Here is a 12,233-nt window from a genome sequence, read left to right on the forward strand (position 1 = left end):
GAAGCACAATAATTAAAAATGTCTAGATACAGTATATCATAACAGTCCGATGTAGTGTAGGGGTTATCACTGTGCTCTTTCACAGCACTAACGGGGGTTCGAATCCCCCCATCGGAGTTTCTTTTTTTGTGTTTCTTTTTCTTCCACCTTCCTACTTTCCTTGAGCTCCCGAAACCATTGGACTGAATATTCCTCTCCAGATGTCTCTACGGAGTACAGTAGCTCCATGTGAGAACCCATATATAACTAGGTTATTAATCTGTTCAGGATAAATCCTCAAAGCCGTAGCGCTTTCTCCCATTGGCGCAGTGCATTCCTCTGCATAAATCTCAGCACCTATCTACTTACACAGGTGGCTTTGAAGGTATTCGGCCTAATGCAACCCGAGAATCAAGTTGATCTAATTTGGCCTAAAGACACTTGTCACAATAGGAAGTGGTCGATACACTAGTCACCCTGGAAGCTCCATGCATTCTTCCGCGCATGAGGCCGTCCGAATCCCCGTGTTCAATGATTGGTAAATTGCCAGCTAGACGACCATATCCAGGAAAATTAATGCATTCATAGAGGGAGCACTTTGTCTAGACTCCATCGAAGCAGAGGTAAACATTTGGCTCGCATATTGAAGGCAAGTTGCCGTGTCGAATTTGGCCATCCGCGTTTCGTGGAACCTGCATGACAGGCAACAAATCGAACAGATGTAACCGTGAGATGTTACTGCTCGGAATTCTCCGTACAGAATTCTGGGTTGCCAAGGGTAGCTAAGGTGAGGTAGCATGACAACCGACAAAGATACATGCTTGATGCCACGTGAATTCAGGGCTGTCGCCATGTGGTCCCTAACACATGTCAGGGCCTAATACACACCGTACATGCCGTTGCAATGACTAACAGACGTTCCGTTTGTCCTGATGGTTTCTTGGCCTGGCGGTTAATTAGTATTATGTAATCTGTCAGGAGTAGCGGCCTGATTTGCCTGATTACAGCCACAGGTACCATATGCAACTTCCTGTAGTTATTGCACTTTTCTCGCTGTTCGGTAAAATTATATCCCTTCTAGTCACCAATCTTTTGCACAAAAGGTCACATTGAAGCTAGATTGTTTACGCGCCGTCTTTTGAACTTTCGACTCATCAAGCAGGCCGCAGCATATTCAGGAACACAATCTTGAAACACCGACTTCTCCGTACTGCCCCTGCCTAGTGTTTCTCGTTGGAGTCTTGTCTTTACTATTGGCGAACCCCGCAATGCGATCCACAGTGATAGCCTGGAAATAGCATGTGTCCTTCATCTTATCTACTTTACTTCCGATGGTCCGGGTTGCCCAACACCATGTGCCACGTCTCCACAAGTCGGACCATCGCGCCGTTGATCGATTGTGCTTAGTATCTATCTTATTTCGGACTGAAATTGTTCAAGTCAAGGTGAGAGTGATTATGATTACATGCGGAGTTTTATCTATGCTTGATGGTAGGCCTTTGCGAGAGCAACAAGTATGCATCGATGGAGCTTCGGGTTCAAACTTATGAGCCCCCAACGAGACGGTGAACTGTCCCATCCGCGATGTCAAGATAGAGAATAGCAAATATGTATGAGACAGGTGGGAGTTAACAATGGTATATATTATCCAATCATTACTGCTAGATCGATGGTATTGCAAGGGCATTCGTTTGTCGGTTCACAATTATCATGGTTTCGGTCTGAAACGCTTTTTTACCCGAAGGGTCGATAGAACAATCCGTGTCTAGGCCCAACGGCCTGCACATTGGCCCACATTTTCCGACGCCAAAAAGGTCCTTCGGCGGTTTGATGTTTGTGGAGGACCTCGGGAGCGCCGTGGCGCCCATTCTATTCAGCGGCGCTCTTGGCAGGCTTTAACCGCCTTCAATTCCACAAAGTGTCTCATGATGATTTTGTTGAGCGTAGTCTACGGAGCAGTGTAGCCAAATTCATGCTCAGGTAGCACCGGTGCTAATGTCCAAATGCGAGATCGACAGGCGACATGTCTCAAAGCGTCTTCAATTGCAGCCATCGCTCCTTACACCACCAAGCTCCCCAAATCTTATACAGAAATCGACAGAACTGGATCGGGGAATTCTCCGTTTTCACGGGTCTTGAAACGATTAACCCATTTTTATCCCTTCCAATATCAGTCAGGGTCTTGATGGGACATGTCACCGCAGTTATCCGGCGATGATCATTCCCTTCCTGATTCAGGCGCCGATTCCACTCTCTAATCGATGTACCTACAATATCGGAGGTCACCCCAGTATGGAAGTTGACACTGGTTTGATGATTGTGGACTCTCTATCCATACCAATTTAGCAACGGTCTCACTATCCGTCACATCGGTTGTGCTATGCAGAGAGGACCTTGTTCAAGGCTTGCACGTGGATGACTTAAAGCAATCTCATGGAAAGAAAAGACATATAAAGATCTATCCCCACCCCAAGAATTTTTTCTGTTCATCAACTGCAGGACAGGTAACAAGATAACAAGACAACTTTGTAAACCGACTCTTCTCATTCATTAGCAATGTATCAGCGCGCACTCCTTTTCTCCGCCCTGGCGGCGGCTGCCCATGCCCAGCAGGTTGGCACATTGAAAGCTGAGACCCATCCCTCTTTGACATGGCAAAAGTGCACTGCCAAGGGCAGTTGCACCGACCAGAAGGGTTCTGTTGTTATTGATTCCAACTGGCGTTGGCTTCACTCTGTCGATGGTTCCACCAACTGCTACACTGGAAACCAGGTAAGAAACTCCGAACTGAGAAGGTGAGCGTTCTGTTGATTGACTTTTTTGGTGATAGTGGGATGCGAATCTTTGCCCAGACGATAAGACTTGCGCCACAAAATGCGCTCTGGACGGCGCTGACTACGCCGGCACCTACGGTGTGACCACCGATGGCAATGCTCTCACGTTGGACTTTGTCACTGGCGCTAACGTTGGCTCTCGTCTGTTCCTGATGGAGGACGAAAGTACCTACCAGATTTTCAAGCTGAAGAACCAGGAGTTCACATTCGACGTGGATACCTCCCAGCTGCCTTGCGGACTCAATGGAGCTCTGTACTTTGTTTCCATGGACTCTGATGGTGGCATGGCTAAGTACGACGGCAACAAGGCAGGTGCCAAGTACGGAACTGGCTACTGTGATTCTCAGTGCCCTCGTGATCTGAAGTTCATCAACGGACAGGTGAGCTCTTAATACTGCTTAATTCAACAGGTCGTGGGACAAAAAACTAATGCGTGAAACAGGCCAACGTGGATGGCTGGGTACCTTCCAAGAATGACAAGAATAGCGGTGTCGGCGGCCACGGATCTTGCTGCCCTGAAATGGATATCTGGGAAGCCAACAGCATTTCCAATGCGTACACACCTCACCCTTGCGAGAGCCCCGAACAGACCATGTGCGAGGGCGACAATTGTGGCGGAACTTACTCCTCCACCCGCTACGCAGGAACCTGCGATCCCGATGGATGTGACTACAATCCCTTCCGCATGGGCAACGAGACCTTCTTCGGCCCCGGCAAGACCGTTGACTCCAAGTCCAAGGTGACCGTGGTCACTCAGTTCATCACTAGCGACGGCACCGACACCGGCACCCTCAGCGAGATCAAGCGTGTCTACGTGCAGAACGGAAAGGTCATTGCCAACTCTGCCTCGGAAGTCAGCGGTGTCACCGGAAACTCGATCACCACGGACTTCTGCACAGCCCAGAAGAAAGCCTTCGGCGACGATGATATCTTCGCTCAAAAGGGTGGTCTGGCTACCATGGGCGAGGGTTTGGACCAGGGCATGGTTTTAGTCATGAGCTTGTGGGATGACCACTATGCTAAGATGCTCTGGTTGGACGGCGAGGCCTACCCCACCTCTGCTTCTGCCTCCGATCCTGGTGTTGCTCGCGGCACATGCGACACAGCCTCCGGCGACCCAGCGACCGTTGAGAACGAGTCAGGCTCGGCCAAGGTGACCTACTCTAACATCAAGGTCGGTCCCATTGGCTCCACCTACGCTTCCTAAAGAGTCAAAATAACAGGCACTTTTTGAACTTGGGCTACGCCTGAAAGGCGGAGTCTCCGTGCTGCATAAAATCTTGAGCCAGTGGCAGCAGATGCCCAATTTGGAAGACATCGTAAATAGTGCATGTATCAGTTTTTTTGTTGACAGTTGTCCGTATTCTTGATTTTGTCCTTTCTTTCTTAGAACCAGAGTGGTTACACAATTGAATTGATGTCATTTGACAGTTTTTAACTCGAACAAGTAAGGAAAGGCGGTCAGGGTACTCTCTGCCTGGCAGAAAAAAAATGGGCAGCTCCCAAGCTTCAGCTTTTTGTACTTAAATTCTCCTGATTGAATTCATACGAATTCAGAGGTTAACCCGGCTCTATAGAAGCCTTCATCCTTTTTTTTTTTTTTGCTTTTTTTTGTCGCAATTCACAATCATGTTCGACACGGTCTGCACGCTCCCACTTTCCTCGGACCTGTTCGCTCAGGCTATCCACCCCGAGGAACCTGTAGTCTCTGTTGGTCTGGCCTCGGGCCACGTCCAGACCTTTCGACTGCCTTCCTTAGAAGGAGAGGATGAAGAAGACGCCGCATCGAATTCGTCGGCCCGGTCCGGAAAGGGCCACATTGACACAATGTGGAGAACTCGGCGACACAAGGGTAGTTGCCGTACCCTAGGGTTCGGTACGGATGGCAAGACGCTTTACTCGGCTGGTACAGACGGTATGGTGAAGGCTGCAAGCACCGAGACTGGTCAGGTGCATAACAAGATTGTGATTCCTCTTGAGAAGAACGGGTAAAGGAACACTCCCGCATATCAAGCGTCACAATCCAGACCTTTGCATTAAGCTGACCGGTCATTCCTCGATGTCAAATAGTTCTGTTGATGCGCCGACCATGATTCACGCCCTATCCCCTCAAACTCTTCTCCTCGGTACCGACTCAAGTGCTCTACACCTCTACGATCTTCGTATTCCCTACTCCAAGGTGTCCGCGCGGCCTGAGCAGTCGCACCACCCCCACGATGACTACATCTCCTCTCTTACCCCTCTGCCAGCTTCAGAAACTAGCACGTCTGGCTTCAGCAAGCAGTGGGTTACCACTGGTGGAACAACCTTGGCTGTGACGGATCTCCGGAGGGGCGTTCTGGTGCGCAGCGAGAACCAGGAAGAAGAATTGGTCAGCTCCGCTTTCATGGGCGGTCTGCCCTCCAGTGGAACCAGCCGAGGTGAAAAGCTCATTGTCGGTGGAGCTAGCGGTATCGTCACTCTCTGGGAGAAGGGCGCGTGGGATGACCAGGATGAGCGGATCTACGTCGACCGCAGTGCCGATGGCGGAGACTCCATCGAGACAATGGTAGTTGGGCCTGACTACTTGGGCAAGGTGGTGGCGGCAGGTCTCTCAAGCGGAAAAGTGAAATTCGTGCGTATCGGACCCAACCAAGTCGTTGCCGAGGTTGTGCACGATGAGATCGATGGTGTTGTGGGTTTAGGCTTTGACGTTGAGGGCCGTATGGTTTCTGGCGGTGGCCAAACCGTCAAGGTGTGGCACGAGGCCGAGGACAATGTCGGTGAAGGATCTGGTGACGAAGACATGATGGATGACAGTGATGACGAGAAAGACTCGGATGACAGCGATGCGGAACCTCGCGAGGATCCGAGAGACCGAAAGAAGCGCAAGAAGTCCAAGAGCAAGGACCGCAGTGGTGGACAGCACGTCATGGCCTTCCACGACCTGGACTAATGTCTACAAAATCTCCACTATCTGATACCCACATCTGCAGATCGATTGTTCAGCCCGAATACAAAAAAAAGTGTACACAGCGTTGGTGTTAGGGTTTCTAAGAACCAATTGGAGTAAAAAATATTCACATCTCCATCTCGAGAGAATGTACTCTGTATGTTTTCCCCTTACTTTGCTCCAGTTTGTTCCAAGGACCATGGGTTGTTCTCAAATATCAAATAAGCGCTAGGGCCAAGCATCGCAGTGAATATGGATATCATTGACAGCTTGTTCTATATAGCACCCCATATCCAATCGCCCGGTACCGACTCCAACCATGCAACAACCTCGCTTCATGCAGCAACACTTGTAACTCCAATGAATGCAGTAGCACGAATCACTCTTCAAACAAGTCACACCACTCCGGATTTACCTCGATGAGCCTCCACGTGTACATTTCTAGCTTGACCGCACACTTGGTGTGCACAGTTGAAAATCAACTTGAGATCGCTGACAAAGTCTTTCGGAGTAGTTTAACACTCTAATCTTTCTCCAATGGTCGACAGATCCACTTGCGACGCGATCGCATTTTAGTCATTAGTGACTTCGTCTTTGCTGACTGGGTTGAGAAAGGGCCTTATTAGTAGGTTTAAATTGCATTTGTAAAGCGTTGAAGTTCGTTGGAATGAGGACCACTAAAACAAGATCCGTGGCATGCTTCTCGTGCTTACTCGTCCATATCTGGAGACCAACCCGTTGCCTGGATGGCAGGGATAGGGAGTGGATTGATTGAAATCACGATGCCGTCGTTGGCATGATCCCATTGCCGAGATGGTTGATGGATCATATGACTTTGACTTAAGGTGCGTATCTTAGCTAGACCGGATTCTTTCTGCCTGAGAGTCAGAAAATGCAACACCGGGACTTGACTTTATATAACCCCAGAGATGGGCCATAAGATGCGCCCGTATCCTTTCACCTACGGTAGTCGGATGCTCACTAGGGGGACGTCTTTATAAGACTATAGGGTGTTCCAATTCTCTATAAAGGCCATTAAACATTTTCAACATTGGCTCCTCAGCGCGTAGCGCTTTTTTCCACATATCATAGGTTTTACCAGCAATGTGAGCTTATATGGCACAAGGAAGAAGGGTAACACAACAAATTATACACAAGTCGCTAAACAGATTCTTGCCTAGATAAATTCTCTTCGGCATCTAGTTGAGTGTCTCACTTTTTTAGTGACTGATGACCTTCCTCTTCTCTTTACCCCACTGAAGGTAGTTCTGTAGAAATGTTTATGTCAATCTTTCATAAAATTAAATGTAATGTTCAGCTTTCATTTTTGGAAAAAAGAATTCGCCCTGCCTAACTAAGTAGCTATCTTTCCACTATAGCACATTCGATCAAGATGATTGAATCGCTACATTAGGTCACGTTAGAAGTGATCTTTCACCAACATCACAATTAATGTGTCGTCTAACCTCACCCTTCCTTTGTTTCAGATCTCCCCGTATAACCACTTCTCTAAATAAACCCTTTTAGAGTCATCTTAGAGTCATTAGCTAAAAGGTACTCGGTATTAGGGCTGTTATTTCGTGAATTGACATTCTTATCCACTATGACTTTCCATCTTGTCGGAAGCTTATGCTCTTTGAATAACCAGGGTGGTCTCGGTCGATATAGTTCGTTTTAGGATAGCTCTTTCAGGTTGCTTTTAGAGAAATCGCTTTGTGAAGGACTAAGTGCGCTTCTTAGCGTAGAGGCATGACCGAAATATCCGCGAGTGGGGGTCAATTGCGAATCTTGATCTATAGGATCGAAGTTGTATGGCTGAAGATCGTTTTCATTATGATACGAGCTAGCGGCCATCGTGCGTTTTCAAGGCTCTAACGAATCTAACGGATCCAACGTCAGTACTGTCCCCTTCAGTCAGAGTCCAGCGAGTGCTAGTTGCCAATACAGTCTGTCATGCAGAATAAGATATATAACCCACTAGCACTATATGATAGATGCACACCTCACTTACACAAACACTCTGGAATAGAGTGGTTATTAGTCAATAGACTGGAATCCGAACTCTGGCCTAGTAAACAGATAAGGAAGATCTCCCATTTCTTTGCCTTGTTTACGGGATCAACAATCCTTCTAGAAGCCCCCCAAGCCATAAAAGCCTAAAACAGTAGCTACTTTTGTGCTGTTATATACAACTATATTGAATTTCTACGAAGAAAAGGAGCCACGGGTAATGTGGCTATCATAGATTTAGCGTATTTCGATAGAGGGTTCGAGAAAGAATTTCTCTGTGCGAGTGGTGAAACTGGGCTTCGTAGAATCGTTGTCCGAAACTGCAGAGGACCAGCCGAGTAGTATGTCAACCAGGACAGAACAATTTCACATTGATAATATTGAAAGTACCACCGAGAGATCAAGACGAGTGGGTCACTGGTTAATTAACGGGATACGATGTTCGAAAATCAAGGCCCAATAACCGTTTCATTAAAACAAGAAGAGGCAGGGATAAATCCCGACCAAAACCAAGCCAAGGAGATCAAAAGCTCTCAATGAATGAGCTACCATGCCACATGTGACAGGCCTGTAGGTCACGATTTGACACTCAACTGGCAGCGGAACGAACCGCAGAGAGTGGGGATCTTCCAAAGCTCAGGAGGCCTGGACTCTGTCTTGCATAGTGCACACCTAAGTAGGTATACAATGATATCTCCAACTTTAACCTGTATATTGGTCACTTACTATTATCTCATCAGCTTCAGATGCAAACCTCTTAAATCACTCCATGCATCTCAGCTGCAACATTGGAAACCTCAATTCCAGAGACAGGGGGACTACCAAAGCATCCACAGGTATAATCAAAGGCGAGATGACTCAGTTATAAGTGTAATCCTACATGTAGTCCGAGGTGTACATAGCTTGTCTGGTTTCCTTTGCCAAGGGAAAGAATACGAAAATACGATGACTCTGTTTTCAGGTTGTTTGATTACCTTGAGTTGTATTAAAAAGAGATCATGTTTCAGTCATCTAAGGCATCACGCTAAACAATCGCAGTAGTCTTTCCACTTGGTCAGAGTGAACATACCATAACTCACCGCAACCAAAAAGATACCTTAGATTTAATCCAATCATGCCTTTCTACCCCCAAGGCTGGACTCATGACCGGCTCCTCAACGCCAGTGGAGAAGATTTTGTGGCCCTCTCAGAAACCCAACGCACCGCCCTCTTTGACGGTCTGAAAGCAATTTATGGCGAAGATGGGTTCCACGAAATCATGCTCGTGAACCATGCAGGAAATGAGTCGCCGCTACCAGGCCCGAATTGAGACCGCTAAGTCAGAGAAAACCAAACAGCAAGAGTGGGAGCTCCTCGCACACTTTGTCCAGATTCTAAATTCTATAGAATAGCTCGAATTAGAGGGTATAGACACACTGGAGGTAGCAAAGCACGTCGGTTTGATGTTTTGATCCTCGTTTCTTATCTTCAATAGACTGAGATATCATACGAAGACGCTTTAATGAAATGGCTTTGCCGCGGGGACTCGCCACTTCCGCTTGCCTACTAATAGAAAGGTGACTGAATGAGTGGAAATCAATGTTGAAGTTTTTACGGATCAGATGGTACTGGAAGAGCAAATAAAGTCACTTTCGAGGATTCTATTGGTCGCACAACTAGTTATCACGGACGTTCTTCTTTTGTAACAATGATTCTTCTCGATTTTAATACATGACTTGGGTCTCTGGTCACTAGGAATTCCGTGAGGATCAACCCGGATCCTCATGATGCCACTTTGGCGTACCAGAAATTTTCTAGACTAAGCGAGGGCTTCTTTTCGGGGTCATTCAGAGAAAAGAAGATGTAGTATAACCTTATAGAACTATCGATCCCTATCGCGAGCGGCTATTAGCTATCTTCGTTCGGTTCGATAGGCTTATAGGCCGCGGTGTCTAACCTAAATTATCTCTAGTTATCCCGAATCCCGATTATCCGCTCTACTCGAGACTTTGTTGAGAACGTAGATATCTGCTAGTAGGCTATTTGATGCGGTCCTTAACTGCCGGTAAGTACAACCAGGAACTAAATGGAGCACTTACCCTAAGGATTCAAACTGTCACTCGCTTGTTTATCAGTGTCGTACGATTGTAAAGGTATACTGTTTTGTCAACCGGGTAAAAATACGCTGGCTAGGATGGGAACACAATGTATTGTGTTAAAATGAGCCAAGACTTAGGGGATCCTGGATAACAGGGAAACTGACCTCGGTACACTCTAGTGCTTACATCCACCATGTGCCGTGCCTCGGATCGGCTACGATGCCGTGCCGATCACTTCCTGGGTACTCCCGGTGTAAGCACCTTCATCCTTCACAAAGATACTCCCTACACCAAGCGTGTCAAGTGGGATTTCTATTAAAGGCTACTGTCTAATTATAGAGACTGACGTGAACTAATACCAAAATCTGACTGGCCCTAAAAGTGTGGTAACACGAGTGTGTATTTTAACATGAGCGAGCACTAAGCAATTTAACCTACTTCTTCGCTTTAAAAGTAGTATAAAGTGGATCCTACATCTAGAGAGTAAAAATTGACTAGTTAAGCGGGGGAAGTGTATCTCCAGCTGACATTTAGATATTTAGAAACATACCATTGATCTCGCGACCACGTACTAGCCGCTGGGGGTGTTGAGAAGTCATTCCTCTCAACTACTCTCAGTCTTTTCAATCCCAGATGCTGTAGATAGCTTCCTTTTCTCCTCCACGTATCTACAGATACTTTGCATAGCAGTCCTTGATTCTCTGTTTTATAGTTCTCAGTATAGTTCCGAATGAAATTTTATGATTCGAAATAGGGGAAGGTAGGGTTTATGCACTTTCTATCTGAGCGAGTCGTTCGACGCGAACGCTAAGCATATGGCCAAGTTGCTAGTGCGTGCTACCTTATAGCCATTGATTAAATACGAGGGTTTGTGTTTCAAAATCGTAGCTAAACAGGTTCAATCCATAAGATTAAACTAAGTTAAAAATTCAAGCCTGCAGACCTATCCTATGATGGGTGATTCCTATTAGGGACGCCTCTAGTAGGCACGAGTGGAAGGATGGTATTTCCATGGCCAGAACATCTACAACCACACAAGAGGAATGCAGTGTACTCGAAGAATAGGCAAATCTACCGGTGAATACAAAAAAAAAAAACGCCAACTTGGAATGACTCGGAGAATTACCAGATTACAACTGCCGACAAAACCCCACGGCCCCACGGATGGGCACAACGTTCATCAAATGCGGTGGGGTGCGGGGTTCGGAGTATAAGAGAACGAGTCCCGCTCTCAGATAAATTCAAACACAAAATGGATGCCTTCGAGTACAATCCCAACACTGGCCGGGTCATTTTTGGCAGCGGCACGCTGCATAAACTCCCAGATGAGATCTCTCGCCTGCAAGTGAAGGCCCCGCTAGTGCTCTCGACACCTCAACAGGTCAGCCAAGCCGAGAAAGTCAAGGAGGTGCTTAAGGATCAGATTGCCGGTAGTTTTAGACAGGCAGTCATGCATACTCCCACGAGTGTCACAGATGAGGCTGTAGAGTATGCAAAGACCCAGGGAGCCGACTCAGTCATTTCTATTGGAGGCGGAAGCACTATTGGTCTCGGCAAGGCGATCAGCATTCGCACTGGACTACCGCATATATGTATTCCGACAACGTATGCTGGTAGTGAAATGACCCCGATTCTCGGTGAGACTGCCAATGGATTAAAGAAAACTCGCTCGGACCCCGAAATCTTGCCCGGCACGGTCATTTACGATGTGGACCTCACAATGACCTTACCGGCGGCCATGAGTGCCACTAGTGGTGTCAATGCCATTGCACATGCTGGTAAAATATACCTCATTAATCTGCGCCAAGTAATGATACACAAATCTAATGCGTTCTGGATAGTCGAAGCTCTCTACGCGCGCAACACTAACCCGATCATCAACATGATGGCACTCGAGGGCATACAGGCACTTGCATCTTCCCTTCCCGAAATTATCGAGAATCCATCTTCTCAATCTGCACGATCCAAGGCCTTGTATGGTGCTTGGCTCTGCGGGACATGTCTAGGTAGCGTGGGCATGTCCATTCACCACAAGCTGTGCCACACACTTGGCGGCAGCTTCAATCTTCCTCATGCCGAAACTCACACCGCTGTACTTCCGCATGCCATTTCTTATAATGCACCTTACATCCCCGAGGCTATGAAGCAGTTGGCCGATGTCCTGCCGGATAGCAACGGTGACGCGATCCACGGTTTAAACGTTCTCTTGACTAAGCTTGAGGTTAAGCGCGGCGTGAAGGATTTCGGCATGAAGGAGGAAGAAATTGATAAAGCGGCTGATAGTGCGATATCCAACGCTTACTGGAATCCTCGGCCGATTGAACGAGCGCCGATCCGCGAATTGCTCCGCAGGGTTTGGGCCGGAGAACCAGCCCAGGCGAACTTGTAGATTTCGTTTGC

The 12,233-nt window shown here is 47.4% G+C and overlaps 3 protein-coding genes and 1 non-coding gene across 4 annotated transcripts; all 4 read left to right on the plus strand.

Annotated features, from left to right (window-relative positions):
• Positions 1 to 45: 45 nt before the first annotated feature.
• Positions 46 to 117, plus strand: Pdw03_tRNA11. The gene has a single exon. It is a non-coding gene; the product is annotated as a tRNA-Glu (tRNA).
• A 2,418-nt stretch (positions 118 to 2,535) lies between these two features.
• On the plus strand, positions 2,536 to 4,020 carry Pdw03_4340 (Exoglucanase type C; the record flags this gene model as incomplete). Its single annotated transcript, XM_014675771.1, has 3 exons — positions 2,536 to 2,751; positions 2,810 to 3,193; positions 3,256 to 4,020. The coding sequence occupies 3 exons, from the start codon at positions 2,536 to 2,538 to the stop codon at positions 4,018 to 4,020; spliced, it is 1,365 nt and encodes a 454-aa protein (XP_014531257.1).
• Positions 4,021 to 4,442: 422 nt separating this feature from the next.
• Pdw03_4341 (Nucleolar protein Jip5, putative) lies at positions 4,443 to 5,748 on the plus strand (the record flags this gene model as incomplete). Its single annotated transcript, XM_014675770.1, has 2 exons — positions 4,443 to 4,801; positions 4,884 to 5,748. 2 exons carry the CDS (start codon positions 4,443 to 4,445, stop codon positions 5,746 to 5,748), a joined length of 1,224 nt encoding a protein of 407 aa, XP_014531256.1.
• Positions 5,749 to 11,085: 5,337 nt separating this feature from the next.
• Positions 11,086 to 12,222, plus strand: Pdw03_4342 (Maleylacetate reductase, putative; the record flags this gene model as incomplete). The annotated part of the gene is made up of 2 exons (XM_066100719.1): positions 11,086 to 11,611; positions 11,675 to 12,222. 2 exons carry the CDS (start codon positions 11,086 to 11,088, stop codon positions 12,220 to 12,222), a joined length of 1,074 nt encoding a protein of 357 aa, XP_065956119.1.
• Positions 12,223 to 12,233: the final 11 nt, after the last annotated feature.

Source organism: Penicillium digitatum, chromosome 1 (genome assembly GCF_016767815.1).
Source record: "Penicillium digitatum chromosome 1, complete sequence".
Classification (NCBI taxonomy): domain Eukaryota; kingdom Fungi; phylum Ascomycota; class Eurotiomycetes; order Eurotiales; family Aspergillaceae; genus Penicillium; species Penicillium digitatum.